General features: G+C 40.5%; 1 protein-coding gene across 1 annotated transcript; it reads right to left on the bottom strand.

Moving 5' to 3' along the window:
• Positions 1-7072: 7072 nt before the first annotated feature.
• Positions 7073-14410, bottom strand: LOC147614652 (cell division control protein 2 homolog). Its single transcript, XM_086779922.1, has 8 exons — positions 14255-14410; positions 13361-13545; positions 13039-13159; positions 9061-9234; positions 8751-8914; positions 8500-8587; positions 7646-7699; positions 7073-7553 (listed from the first exon to the last, which is right to left on the bottom strand). Exons 1-8 carry the CDS (start codon positions 14261-14263, stop codon positions 7464-7466), a joined length of 885 nt encoding a protein of 294 aa, XP_086636048.1. The 5' UTR covers positions 14264-14410; the 3' UTR covers positions 7073-7463.
• Positions 14411-15475: the final 1065 nt, after the last annotated feature.

The following is a 15475-nucleotide window of genomic DNA, read 5'->3' as shown; positions in this document are numbered from 1 at the left end:
TTGGCTTTCATGGACTTTGCATCTAATTTCCTTTTGATTTCAGCCGCCATCACATGAACATAAAAAATGTACTTAAATACTCTCAATTTTTTCGCATATCAAGTTTTCTTCTCATAAATGTCTCTTACAGTGTCATGCCTTTCAAGGCTTCCATTGTGACCTATTCATGAAGACGACTACATTATGTGTCACTTATGTCACTTATGGACAAAAAACATTTGGAATATGTGTCTCATTCGTGATTGAGCATGTGGTTTAGTGATTACAAATTCTTCCTTTCTGTAACCACATTTGTTATGGTGTGTACGTACCTACATGTGAATTACCTCTTTATGCCTTAATGCCAACAATAATCCTTAAACTCATTTAAGATGCATTCACCACCGCTGTTGAATATCAGAGGGCTTTGATTCTTGAATCTTCTTCACTCTCTACCATTGCCCTGAATCCCTTGAATGTGGAAAACTAGGGGTTCAATTTTTGTATAAAGAAGAATACCCAAACCTTACAACTATAATCATCCATGAATGTGATAGAATACCTTGAACCACAATATGATGTAGTTTGAGCTCCCCAAATATCCATATGCATAATTAGATTTTCAAGCACGATATGTGCTCATGTGAAAGCTATTGCGTGTTTGTTTTCCAAAGCACCATCAACACTTGGCTTGTCTCATCACAAAGTTACAATGTAGGAAAGCCATCCACTAAACCTTCTCTTTTGAAGTGCATAATGCTCTCATAGCTCATGTTGTCCCATATGCTTGTGCCATATATGAATTTTCGAAATGAGTGTTGATTCATGCATACATACCAAGTGCTTATAAGGTTGGAGCTGCATGAGCCACATTCAACTTAAACATTCTACCATTCTTCTTTCCTTTGGCAATGAGTTTGCGCACCCTTGAATATTGAAATTTACTTCATATCCTTGCTCCGTAATTTGTTCCATGGAAACCAAGTTCTTAGTAATCCTCGATACTAAGAATACATTGCTTATCTCTTGCGCTTGATCCGATAGCATTTGTAATGGCACCTTGTCAAGCTATTAAATGTCATATGCTTGCTCTCTTATGCATACATGGGAACCATTAAAGTTGCATCAAGTATGCTAAACCATTCTTCATGATGCATCATGTGATTTGATGGAGTCGAATCCATATACTAACAATCATTGTAATCACGCACCAATACATTAGCAATTGAAACAAAGAGTTTGTTACAGTAATTAATTTATTATTGGGTGATCCAATAAGTGAAGAATATCTCGGGTAACCCAAGTGATTAATTTAGTTGTGAGTGAATCCAACCAACTATGACATGTGACGTATGTAAGAAAGGTGTGAGTTTGATTGTGAGTAAATCCAATCAACTCTTTTGAATTAATTCTTGATGAGGGTGACCCTAGTTGGTTGTGAGTGAATCCAACCAACTATGACACGTGTGGTATACTCTATGAATGTGTGACACATATAAAAACATTGTGAGTGAATCTAATGTAAGTTTAATTATAAGTGAGTCGGTCAACTCTAAGACACGTGTGACACGTGTAAAGGTTCTATAAGTTTGATCGTGAGTGAATCCGATCAACTTTAAGACACGTGATGCGCATGAAGACATGTGAGAGTGAATCCACTTAAAATATAATGACATTGCGAGTGAATCCAATGTAAGAACAATTAATATGTTTGATCACTCGTGTGTGCTAATAGTTACAATCGAGGACGATTGTCTTCTCAAACAAGAGGACTATCACGAGAGTAAGATTTTTTTAGAATATTTTATCATGGAAGTGAATCCAATTAATTATGTGTGATGCATAATTCATGTGTAAAACATGATAGTGAATGATTTTCATTTGTTAGAATTATTTTTGTGAATGATTACAAAGTAATTATGATCTAACCTTGTGGACTATGTTGAGTATAGATCATGAGTTAGAGACAATCAAGGTGAACATTAGACGTGATTATCTAGCTATGCACGTGTGCTAAATGTTTGATTTTGTATGGTTTGGCCCATTATACATATATTAAACAAGGTTTATTCATTGAACTAAGATTCAATTTTGTAAAAGCCCAATTTTTAAAAAGCTATGCTATTTATGACTCCAAGGGCTAAAGTTATGAATATGATTTACATGTCGCGTGTGAGAGTGGAGCCATACGTCAGGGAAGAGATTGCACCCAATTTTGTGTTCTTTGATTTTCATGCTCTTGATTTATGATATGATGTTATGGTTTATTTCTATTATTATTTAATTAATTAATCTAATCTCCATGTACCATGGTCCTGTAACAAGGTTATGTGTAACCTCTCCAACATGTTCCACTGCCATGTGAATATGTAAAAGACGCACTTAGATTGGCGTTTAAAATGGAAAGGAGGGTCGTGGACAAACATAGCACTTACAAGCTTAGAGTTGGAAAAAACCAAGCCAATCCATATCTCAAGAATGATGATTAAATTTAATGAAACTTAAAATTCCAATCAATATCTAGAGAAGTTCAATCAAGTTTGTAAGGTAATCGAAAGAATCGATGATCTCTCTAAGATCTGTTCATTCAGACTTTGCCTTAAAGGCAAGGTAGGTTAGTCGTTTAGATCTCTAAATCCACATGAAAAGGCTAATAACTACTACGAGATCTTGAGATACACATTTTTTGTGGGATTCTCGTCCAGTGGAGATATATTTGAAACATGAAGTACATAATCCAAGTACTTCATTTTGCCATCCTACATAGACAATGACACCTTACCAACATGCGTAATAAGATGCACGTTATTATCTCTTGTTCTCACATACCTTGATTTTTTCATTTTCTACGTATCTCTAAACCACTCTCCATGACTGGTCATATGATTAGACGCACCTGAATCAACATACCACTATTATGTGCGTGTATAGTCATGGAACTAAGCATATGTTGCAGCACAAAAAGCTGCTCACTTTTTCACCTTGCTTGCTTGAAGATACGTAATTCCCTTGGTGTAGCTTCCCACTTTTAATGTTATGCAACGTTTTATAGCACTTGCTATATAACTTGATTTGCCTCAATAATAACACTTTGTGCTTTTCCACTTTATTTTTTTTACAATCCACCTCGACCTCTCTGGCTCCCTCTTCCTTTAGAGTAGCCTCTTCCACATGTTTGTGCATTAGATTCATGTTGCTATTTCCCATGATTTATCTATTACATATTAACCATGGACAACCAAGGCACAAGGTGAGGAGAGAAAAATGATATCCTAGATTTCTAAAAAATAAGAGAAAATTTTTTCTTTGATTTGACCCTTTGTATTTCAACTTCCATTCTTACGTTTTGCTTCCTAATGTCCTTTACATACCACAACAATGCGTAGGTTGGGTACTAGTGTTTCTATAATGACCTACACCTCAACCTCTAAGATGAAGATCTGCCGCTACCTCTACCTTTACTTGGGTCGATGTAAAAGGCATGCTCTTGCATAATTTTAAGAGATGATTTACTCCCAACATTCATCTTCTCAGTTTTCAAATGAACTGTAAGCTCTTCAAAGGTTTTGAAAGTATTCTCAAGTTCGGATAGATGTTCAAAACTGATCATAGTCTTTACCAACACATCCAATGTAACTTACACCAAGTTGTGGTTATCTACAACTACACCTTCAATAGAGACAATAGTATCTCCAAGCCCTTTCACTTTCAACGAGTAATCATTGATATTCATTTTATTCCTCTGCACATTCTTGCTTCAACTGCATCTTTCTTACCTTATCACTTGTGCTATATAACATAACCAAGGTATCTCATGCATTAGGTATATCTGACATCTTGTATATCGTTGATCACAGCATCACTAACAAACAACCAGTACATCACTTTGCTTGCTTTCTCGTACCAAGTCTTAAAGGCACGCATGCATATTGAGAATTGACAATTTCTTTTGGAAACTCAGACTTTTTCTCACCACTTAAAACAAACTTCCAATATCTTTTTCTTAACATAAGAAAGTTTCTTATCCTAAACTTCCATGGTTAAAAGTTGTTCTTGTCCAACTTCTCCCTCACAATCTAGAATAGACACTCATACATAATTACGAACACCAACTTACCAAATAGTGCTTACTAAAGACTCACTTACAACAAACCTGTAATCTCGATCACAATCATCTCCTACAGTACTGTAAACATGTTATACTCCTACAAATGTATGTGAACCAATCACATAAACATACATCCAATCCTGTAATCTCGAACACAATCACCTCCTATACCCATATTTTGCTTCCTTTGCTTGCCTCTTAAACTCTTCATGCAACTAGCACTTTGATACCATGAGAAGAATGCAGAGAAGAGGATGAGCTTAAGATCCTTTTGCAAGCACAAAGACACACACACACACACACTAAGTAAACAAGTACACGAGATATGGATGATTGAATTTTTTTCTACTCTCCTCCTCTACAACCATAACATGAAGATAAGAATACGTACTATAAGACATATAAAGTCGATCCATAGTGTGAACACGACTACATGTGTTGGTGCTATAACTATGCCATTACTCTAATGAACTAAAGCTATTGTCATACAACCTGTAAACCACTAGCATCATATTACCCATAATCTCACTAATTATGCCAATGACATAAGTACAATGCTGTCATCCTAACGTGTCAACCATATCGATACATGCGATCCAAAAACAGACTAATAATTTACACACATAATGATGGTGGCATGCCCACAAAATCCGAATGATACAAGGCTTAATCAAACTATACAACTTACTAAAGTAGATTGCCTCTCCACATACACTTTTCTTGCTTGCAATCTAACTTATCACTCTGCTTTTTTTTTCATCATAAACCATCTCATACACAAATCTTTCCCTTACCCAAGTCTAAAAAAAGTTTCAAAAACTTTTATGCCTTGTGCACACAACCCTCATGGCTGAAAAGATGCTAGAGAGCAGTGATAAGAAGAAACGTCAAGAACCATGCAAATGACGAAAAGGGGAACAGATCAGGAAAGAAGGCATGGAATCCTTCTTGGGCAATGAGCTGCTTTAAGAGCACGCACATGAGGGTCAGTAGCCCACCACATGTTAGAATGTTTCCTGGTATGCAAGAAGCCCGAGGTGGAGGCAACCCTAAGTTTAAGAGAAAGGAGAAGCCAGCCTTGTGCAAGGCGCAAGGGCCAAACAAAGTCGTAATTGGAGACAGTAGAAGAGCAACACCACGACCTTGGTCTGGCTAGAGTCTCAGATGATAAAGGGAACACCACCTCAAACAAACAACGCTTACTTATCCATAGGCTACCTACCTTTGACAACTGGGTGACTTACTTTACAAAATCTGCACATCCCCACATGGCATATTTCCCCAGATTTTAGTATGATGATGAGTATGGAAGGCAACCAATACCCAACTAAAATTGGAGGTGGCGAGAGTTTCACTTGCTATAGACAAAAAGAGCCTCACAAGTCTAGCACGTGATCAACCTTTTCCTTAGTAATGAATACAAAGGTAGATCAAAACTATTCTCTCCTACACCTGACAGTGACCCTCAAATTTGGAGCATCTATAAATGCACTCCTCCCAACTAGCCTTCAAATGAAAAAAAAAAAAAAAGCAAACCCTCTTTTTGCAGAAACTATTTAAAAAAGCCAATGCGAGGGAAATTACATAATGGGGAGAATAAGGCTCACGAGGGTCTACAATCAAACTGGCATGATCAAGTTGCTAGAGGTATGGTAGGACCAAGGTCATGATTTCCCACACTTGCAAAAGTGCAATGCATGGGTATAGCTTCACTTACCAAGGGAGGAAGTAGAAGTGCTTCACATTTGAGTCTACCTAGGAGTAGTTTTTCAAGTCCACGGTTCACTGTGATGAGTGTTGCAAATATAGCTCTTTGGTTAGGTTAGAGTCATGCACTTTCAGGACCTTTTGCAGACGTAGCTTCTGAGAAAAGGCTAGAGTAAAATGGAGAGACTGCAAGTTATGATGTTATCAAGGTCATCCAATGCCACTATTGCAATTCTTGCTTGTACAAATAATATTGTTTTGATAGCAGCCCTTCAGATGTTTTGAGAACAGAAAGTGCTTGGGATGTCGTCCAAACTGTCGCTAATCTTCATCACATTTGGTCTATTGTTCTTGACCCCTTGGAAAAATCATAAGAACACATGTAAATACCATCCCCTTTTGGCCTCTTTCTCTTTATTCAATGCCTTGATTAGAAATGTCTATGACTACTACTCCTTAAGCCTAACGGTTTGCAAGAGAAGCTAATGAGAAACATATATCTCTGATACCAGCCATGACCTCCTTCAAGACTACAGAGGATAGTAATTACACCAAAAGTCCACCGAGTTCCCCCAAGGCTCTGTGAGGATGGCTACTCAAGTGATTGGGATGAGACTCCCGGACACAATATGATACGTCTACTACAGCTTGACTCTGAGGAGCTCACTGTGGAGGTACTATGGCATGCAACTAGAATTTCCTATATAGCTTAAGGTCTGTTACATGCCATTATGCATGTTTCAATTACATTATTAATGTATAGTCATGGCCCAATAGAACCTTATGGTCTTTTGTAAGACGTTAAAAAACCAGCATATTATTCAACAATTTCACTCGCAAAACAAACCCTTTAAACTCTCATCAATCCTCACCTCCTGTATGTACAAATAAGTCAAAGAGCCAATAATTATATCACAGGTTTCCACTTTTGTTTTATTGTTTTGCGGATTTACTGTTTGGGTCCCCCAAGGCCATTTTTTACCTCACGCAAGCTTCAAGAATTTCTCTCTCTCTCTCTCTCTCTCTCTCTCACTCACTCACTCACTCACTCACACTCACACACACACACACACACACACACACACACACACGCACACACGCTAGCTTTCTTGAATACCCAAAACACAAGAAAAACCCAAAAACGCCTATGAGACCAAAGTTCACCGATAATAGATGAGAATTACCATCTGCTGAGGCCGCATAAGGTCTATAGAGACCTAATCAAGTTGGATCATTTGCACACCAATTAAACATGCTTAGACAGATACTCTGAGATATAGAGAGAGTCGGTCCCTTTAATACCTTTGATCTGAAAAACAGCTTTGAACTGAAAAGGTAAACACAGGTACACAGGACTTTGTCTAGCCAGTAGACCGGAAAGAGGGCATGGCAGAGTGAACAGCGCCCTATCATCATTACTCTACTCTCCTGCCATGTTGATAGTTTTCCAGCATGCTTAGATAACCAAGCCAGCAAACTTCCAGATCCTCAGCACAAACATTGAAGACTTACTCTTGTCAGAAATGAAAGCTTACATCTGGCAAGGATCGCTAAAATCTCACAACATTCACGCAAAGATGAGGTAACCTATGAACTTGAACAGGTCCATGGATATATGCTTCAGTATTAGGGCAGAACACTATAGTACAAATAAGAGAAAAAGTATAGGTCATGGAACTAAACCGAGGTCTTTGAAATACTCATGACCCAATGCACTCCGAGCTGTGATGCGGCGACTCGGATCCAAACAGAGCATTTTCTGAAAAAGACAGCACACAGAGAGAATTCCTTCAAACAGCCAGCAAGACATGCTACAGCTGTGTAAGCTAAAGCAAGAAGACGATCACATACAGAAAGCAGGTCGATCCCGGAAGGATCCAAGCCAGGAACAACTGACACCAGGTCCTGTCAATAAGCACAGTTCAATAAGCTCGCAAGTTGACATTGATGCATGGTTAAGCATTAGGTAATGTTTGTGGACAAAATGTAAGAGGATTGGCCTGCAAGAGAGCTTGCAGTTGTGTTTAAAGTTGACAAACTTAGGCACGCTTCACATGCATCCATCACATGTGTACGCCACCAGACATATTTGGCAAACTGCAATTCGACAAAATGCCATGCCCATTGTCTAACAGCCTGGCACTCCACCAGTCCACTGAACACTTATTCTCATGGCGCTCAATTTTTGCCAGGTCAGGTAGAAACCGTCTGGCCCAGATGCCACAAATAGTACTGGACATAGAAGTAAAAGTGGGCTTGACAGGATTTGAAGTCGCTACCTCATCTACATGAGTAATCTAACTGTCAACTCCATTATATATGCCACGAACAATCACATGAATTGCAGGCAAAAATAGGCAAGTAGACACCCACATTTTTTTCCTTAACTGTCCATGGGTGGGTGCGAGTGCAGCATTAGAGCCACTACGGGGAGGACAGGTAGTCCCCCCATGCTAGTGGGGACAGAAATGGTTCAGGCTGAATTTGTGGAGCATTATTTAGTTTTTCATTGGTGTAGAAAACTTTAGGTTTAGTGGGGGCTTCCAAAATTCTAGGAAAAGGGGTACTCTCTCTATATTCCCCAGTGACCCTGCAAAGCCATGGTGGGACGTGGCTTTTATTTGTAACTCAAGTACCGGGATAATCAAAATTTTGAGGAAGCCAGGACATGGTTTAAGGATTACAAAGAGTTGGAGTAAAAGAACCTTAGGGGGCCATTTCGGAAATGCTGATTTGAAATCTGGCAGCGTTGTCACCCCTGGCCAAACTTCTTCATTTGGAGTACCTAGCACCCTGCCACAATGACCTACTTCCTTCAAAATAAAGCACACCTAGCAGGCAGATCTAAATGGAGTAGAAAGACATGATTGGCCATTACACACAAACCAAGCATGATGTATGGAAGGTCTCCCTCTATAGAACCAAGGGGTAGTTGCAAGCTGTAAACATCACCTACCTGAAGATCTTAAAAAGCTCATCAATCTCTGAATCCCCTGGGAAGAGAGGACGTTGGTTTACCATCTCTGCAAAGATGCAACCCACTGACCACACATCAACAGGTGTTGAGTAATGACGAGAACCCAGTAAGATCTCTGGCGCACGATACCATAAGGTCACCACCTACAAGTTCCGCATCAACCAACGTTACTATATCTCCATTCATGTTCCAAGGATGCTCTCTCTACCACCTCCACATGTCAAACCGCCAGTAAGTTTTAGAGAAAAATAATGCCATCATGAAGTCTACTGCATGGAAAAATGCCGACCTCATGAGTGAATGTCCTGACTGGGATACCAAAGGCCCTTGCCAGTCCGAAGTCAGCAAGCTTCAGTGCATTTGTACGCCTGTCTATCAGCAGGTTCTGAGGCTTCAAATCTCGGTGAAGAACCCTGTGTGAATGACAATACGCAATGCCTCGCAAAATCTGGTAGAGATATGTCTGTTCAAGGGAAAAGCATAACAGGCCATGGTTCAGTTCCTTGACATTTGAAATTTTGAAGTTCACTCATGAACAAATAACCACTCAATGTATAGATTGATTCTATGTTCAACATGCGCAAGCTACACACTCAAGACAACAGTATCTCAGATAGTTTGGTTGGTCAAGTAGGACAACTTTTATGAATGTAATAATAAAAAGTCCAATTATAACCATCCGACCCATCCTACGATTATTCATCTAATGAGGTATCATGATTCAGCGCATCAGCCTTGGCCTCTGCTTCAATAGATGAGGGGACATCACATGCTTCTTTTTCCCTCCGTGCAAATGTACATAGCTAGGGCACTGAAAAACCAGGATGAGCCTGCTAAGATGGCTAGAGAGCCACAAGCTGGCTATTGATAAAATGAGATGTACCATCCTTGAGGGACATCTATTCTAATACTAAAATTAGTTACAGAAAGAAAAGAGATGCACCATCCTCAAGAGAATACCCAAGCAGCAAAGGATTAGTCTAGAACTGTAGCAGCCACATTCAGCAACTCGTCATAATTAAGGCACCCAATTTGAGAATTGACCAATTTGTGGTGAGGTCGGCTCCTGTCCCTGTGCACCTCTTAGTTGACCTCAATGTGCGGCATCGAGATCGTCCCTTGCATAGTGCCAGAATCCTTGAGACCTTGTTCCTCCATTGGTTCAAACTCTTGAACAGCTTCAGGTTCTTGAGGCTTTCCGACTGTTGAGGAAACTCCTTTGTATTGAGTTTCAACTCCTGATGAACTTACTGTCGTCCTCCCACTCCCCACTCGTCCCCTCCAACCGTTTTCTTTCCTTCAAGAAACATTGGTGACACATGGATTAAACCTCCGTCCCACCCTCATACCCCCCACTTTTCTCCTTCCTTCCTTCTTTTCCTCGAGGAGAATTTGTAGGAGCCAAAGGCTGCACTTTTATTCAAACCGATTTACATACAGGTTCTGCAACTCTGGCGGATTAATCCATAAGTGCTGATGTCAAGTTCTAGCATCTATGAGTCAATGCAAGTTCAAGAACCAGTCTCTGAGATCAAGCCAAACCCAGAGTTGGTGGCCATTGGCAAAACCATAATCCATAGTCCATGAAGATAAAGTGCGGTTCCTACATTTCAACTTAGGGAAGGAGATTTCTACCATTTTTTCAATTCCAACAGTCAAATTTCTGGAAGCTGGAGCCACATGTTACAATGACCAGATCTTGCAAAGCTTTGTTGGGATGTGTCCTTTGCCGACATGCAAAACCATTTGAATAGCTGACATAAGATTGAACGACACAACAAGGGATAGAAAATCAATGTGGAGGTGGAGTAAAGCGAATTACGTTCCCGGTGCTCAAGTTAAGCCAGAGGGGATGTCACGTGCACCAATTCATTTGGTAACACGTGGACATGATACTACAACTTATTGGTAACACGTGGACATGATACTACAATTTAGGAGCAGTTTTGGACAGCCTAAGCATATGCAAATCAAAATAGCCAAAGCAAAGCACCCTTTTAGCCTAGTTTTAACGTGTTAAGTGACCTTAACGACATCGTTTTGAGATTTACTTAAGTGGAAGCATGCTTGATTATGTGCTGCAATCAACGCTAATTAACGCACAAACTGCAATATACACACAAAAAATAGAAAAAGTTCCACCTAAACTATTGGATGTATGAACTACATGAATACCCATGAATATTTACAATGATGATTTAGATCTGGACTCTTGAGCGATGTGCCTTGAGCAAACAAGCATAAAATTTATCCGTGCTTGGTGTTCCAAAGCTGTACAAGGTGGAAACATGATGTGCTATGGCTGCTAATTGCTAATCCAACGGCTGAAGATTGCATATCCCACCTTGAATGCTCAATAATCATCCTTGACTTGTTATTTTTAAGCAAAACTCTTGTCCAACTAACTTTAGTCGCCCAGAATTTTGCAAGCCCAAAAATAATGTCATTAAAATCACTAAATGTGTTCATACAAGGCTAAAAAGGTGCCAAACCCTATGCCCATTGGCAGGCTGGTCGACACATGCTCGGGCCGCCCTAAACTATTCCAAACTTGCACATAATTAGCCAAACAATGTCCGCATGGTACCCAATTTAATTGGTGCACATGATAGATTTTAGGACTTGCAAATGGCTAGCTGACTAAAATGAGTTAGACAAGATCTTTTCCTACAAATTGCAGGGTTTGGGTCAAATTCAGAATTCAAAATGGGAGATGCAAGCCTCAATCCAGTCCCGGATCAGCAATTAGAAACCGCAACTAACCAGTAATCAGCAGCCCCAACAAAGCAAGTTTTAGCCCTACACAGCATTGGAGCACCAAGTAAAGCCAGTAGCATGCATCAACAGTTAACGCACATCATTCAAGAGTCCAAATCCAGTCCACATCTTACTCATCATTGTAAATATTTATTGATGCGCTTAATACATTCAATAGATTCGGTGAATCTCTCTCCCATCATTGTGTGTATTCAGTTTGTGCAATAGTTACCCTTAATTGCAACACATAATCAGCATACTTCCGCTCCGCATGTTACAAGTTTGCTATGTCTTCAGCCGCCAGCGCTTAGTCATATCGCATCTTCCACAAATAGTCCACCTCAGAGTGCTACAATGCGATGCCTGGCTTCGTGCATTAGGACTGTTTGGTGGACTGATACAAATATATGTATCCCTATGCATGGGATCCTTAAACTACTAAGCCACTTGCATGTAAAATTGACCCATCAGCTGAAGTTACAACATGCATGTGCTTATTTTTCCTTCCTTCCTCAAGAACACAGAGGGCTATGGTCTTTCAAATTTAGCTCACATGCCACGGGCTAGTGCAAGCCATGAAGGGCTTTCGTAAGCATTGCTATCTATAGATAGGTTGTCCTCATCTTTCTTAAAGGACTGAAAGTTAGATCCTACTCGTCATTCCAGCTATATTTCTGCTCACAACCAGTCCTGATTTTCCCTGTATCTTGGCATTCAAAGAACTGATTCAGTGATTTACATCTGAGAATGTGTGCCTGCTTTCTACAAGCTGCTTTGGTCCCACTTCAATTTCCTACAAGTCTCACAATGGTGCCAATTCTGCCTGCTGTACAGTAGCTATTTCAGCACCGCTGTCAATTTACTACAACTCTGAAAACTGTCATTCATGTTTTGTCTTCTAAAGATGTGCCTTCTATTCTGTGCAACCCTTTTGGTCTAAAGTCAGGCCTGAAACTCAATTTAACCTCCATCAAGACACCTAGCTTTACATTGGCCATGCCCAACCCCGGCTACCCAGATCTTTTTACCTGAAGCTGGTACAACTCAAGTTCACATCCTTTAGGCCCAGCAAATCCAGATCACAACACTACTGCAAGCATACCTTTGCTTCAACTTACCTCTGCAAACTGCGGAGCCTTGCTTCACGTGCCTTGGACTTTGTATTCTTGCCATCCGTTCATCAGGTACCTTGCAAATCGCCTCTAGAGCAAATTGAGTTGAGCACATTTCAAATGCCAACCACACGAATATGCGTCCAAGTTTTGTAGTAATATTGGGGGCATTGGGTCAAGACAGCATAACCCACGGGTCTTCGTAAAGACAACGCCAATATAAATTCAGGGAGCAACCATTAGTCATTAGACATGACATACATCATTAGCATTAAGAAACCATCAATGACAGGGTAGTAAACTTTTCTTAACAAACTCAGACAGCATACCAAGAAGATGAACAAGACAAACCGAACCATACCAATAATTAAACAACAAGGCCACGAAGCTCACCATACTTTGATTAAACGTGCATCCTTGGCAAAATCAGGACTAGTGTCCATGTACTTCTTCAAATCCAAGTCCAGATACTCAAAGACCAGATACAGCCTCTTCTCACTATGCACAACATCTTGCAACCTGCGTAAACACAGTTCAAAGGTTTCAGAAAGTAAACAAACAAAGTTGCAACATATATTTGGCAAGTCCAGCACTCAATATACAGAGCAGTGGCAGATATCCACTAAGGTGAAGCCTGGCACTAGCAAGGAGACACATCACAGGACAGAGCCAAGCGGCTCCCTCTGCATAAACAAAGCAACTATACACATGAAAGCATACCTTACAATGTTGCCATGCTGCATTTCTTTGAGGAGAGAAATCTCGCGTATGGCTGTACTAGGAACCCCTTCATCTTCTTGCTCTAACCGGATCTTCTTGAGAGCGATTGTCTCATTGGTCACTTTGTCTTTCGCTTTGTACACGACGCCATAGGTGCCCTCCCCGATCTTCTCAACCTTCTGATACTGCATTACAGGAGCAGACAAAAGAATACACTGTAATTGAAACCGTAGCAGCTTATGGCAGCTTAAGCAGACCAAACCAAGCATAGGCACCATCCCTTGGCAGGTTAAGCAGACCAAATCCAGCATTGCCACTGTCCTGTGGCAGCATATCAAGTAACTTAAGCAACCATGCGGCAGCTTAAGCAGACCATTGTGACTGCCCTGTTGTGTTCTTGGATTTAGCAGATCCAGGGAAACCCAGTTACACAGCAAGAATGCGAGTTTCTGGAACAGAAAGGAAGGCACATCTTCCCTTTTTCATCTAGATTCCGAGACAAAGGCACATGAGGAACAGTATTTTTTCTTCATGAGCTAGGTTAAACACACAGACATGCTTACAAACCCAGTTTTCGGCCACTCAAGAACAGGACATTCTAATACAACAGAAAGCACAGAGCATCTCCATACAGCATAAGGCGCAGAACATCTCCATACAGCAGGCAGCAAAGAACATCGTCAGGAAATTCACACAGACGTCACCTTCACGATGGACAGAACAAAACATGTTTTCAGAAACCTGTGCCCCTTGCTTACGCGCAGAAAAGAAACAAGATAAACCTGCGGCACTGCATTTTCGTTGAGATTCAACAGAGACAGTAGATCCATTGTTACGGAAAGCGAAAACAAGGAAAGAGAAAGAAGGAGGAGGAAAAAAAGGGGAGGAGCTAACCTGTTCCATCCAGAGCGCTTGAAGAAGACGAGAGGAAGGCTTGAAATGGCGATGGCGAAGCGAAAGCGCAAGATTAGTGTTGCAGGTGAGCCAAGAAGCCCGCCATAGCCAGAAGCTTTGCCGAGCTCATCGAGTCGAGCAACAAGACGAAGTGAAAAAACCGCGAAATGCATTATGATTAGCAGCAACTGAGAATAAATTTGTCCACGTGTCGTCCTCCTATTCACCAACTTCAACGTCAATTAGGCCCTTGGACATCTTTCCCAAGGTGTTCATTGGTGGTGAAATAGCTTAGGTGGTCAATTTTAGAGTGGTTGCTTTTGATTTTTATATTATTCTTTTTTTTTGGCTATGAAGGATTTTTTATTTTTTATTTTTTTTGGGGGGGGGGTGGGGTTGAGGCTCTCTATTTGAGAGCCAATGGCACCAAACTCACGCACCCCCATTCAGCGCGTTGTGTCTGGCCACATACCACTGGGACAATGGGCATTTCGGACGCTATCGCAGTTCGCGCTACTAAAAAATTTTGACCCACACCAAGTTTTTTTTTTTCGGGAGGGTGCATTTGTGCGTGCCGCATGTGTGCCGCCGTCCATCGTGTAGCCCCTCGGTAAGCAATCTAAATTTTAAAGTGCATCGGGGCTAGAGCATGTTAACATTTGAAATTCTCACCAATGCACACCTTGCTTTTTCCTTTTTGCATTGTTGTAAGGTGAATGACACCTTGCTCTTTCCTTTTTACATTGTTGTAAGGTGAATGTTGTGATATTCTAGCTGTAACCTGTTGTCTTGGTCTTCCTCTTTGCAAAAATAGCTTTAAATTGTGAGGTACCCTCCTCTTTGCAACGTTAACACCGTGTCCACTTTGTATTTAATATGCGACGTGTGAACCTTGCTAGCAGTGCAAGATACATCCTATCGGTATTGTAGATGCAACGTGACGGAAGGCTCTAACTTACTTTCTTTCCTTCTCAAGATTTACACTCATAATGTGTGATAGCATTCATCTTTCATGGAGTTGCTAAAGGACATAATAGCTCGTCACTTTCGATCCAAAATTCTCGTGAGCTACTAGTAGTCACCATTGAGATTTTAGGGTGATGACATATCGATGAATTAAGAATGCTCTCTTCTTCCTCCAAGAAAACTATGACACATCAACATGCTCTTTCATGCTTTCCGACATAGTAGCATAATGTGTAGTGTCTTCTTTCAACTTTA

This window comes from Cibotium barometz, chromosome 41 (assembly GCF_041138505.1).
Source record: "Cibotium barometz isolate CiBa-2024 chromosome 41, ASM4113850v1, whole genome shotgun sequence".
Classification (NCBI taxonomy): domain Eukaryota; kingdom Viridiplantae; phylum Streptophyta; class Polypodiopsida; order Cyatheales; family Cibotiaceae; genus Cibotium; species Cibotium barometz.
This window is presented reverse-complemented; position numbering and strand designations above follow the sequence as displayed.

What these genes read in the sequence shown, in the direction of transcription:
- LOC147614652 (XM_086779922.1), bottom strand. An exon ending in TCAGGACATTCACTCATGAG is followed by an intron (nt 8,915 to 9,060) that starts GTCGGCATTTTT and finishes CGGAACTTGTAG; the next exon opens with GTGGTGACCTTATGGTATCG. An exon ending in CCGGGATCGACCTGCTTTCT is followed by an intron (nt 7,554 to 7,645) that starts GTATGTGATCGT and finishes TGTCTTTTTCAG; the next exon opens with AAAATGCTCTGTTTGGATCC.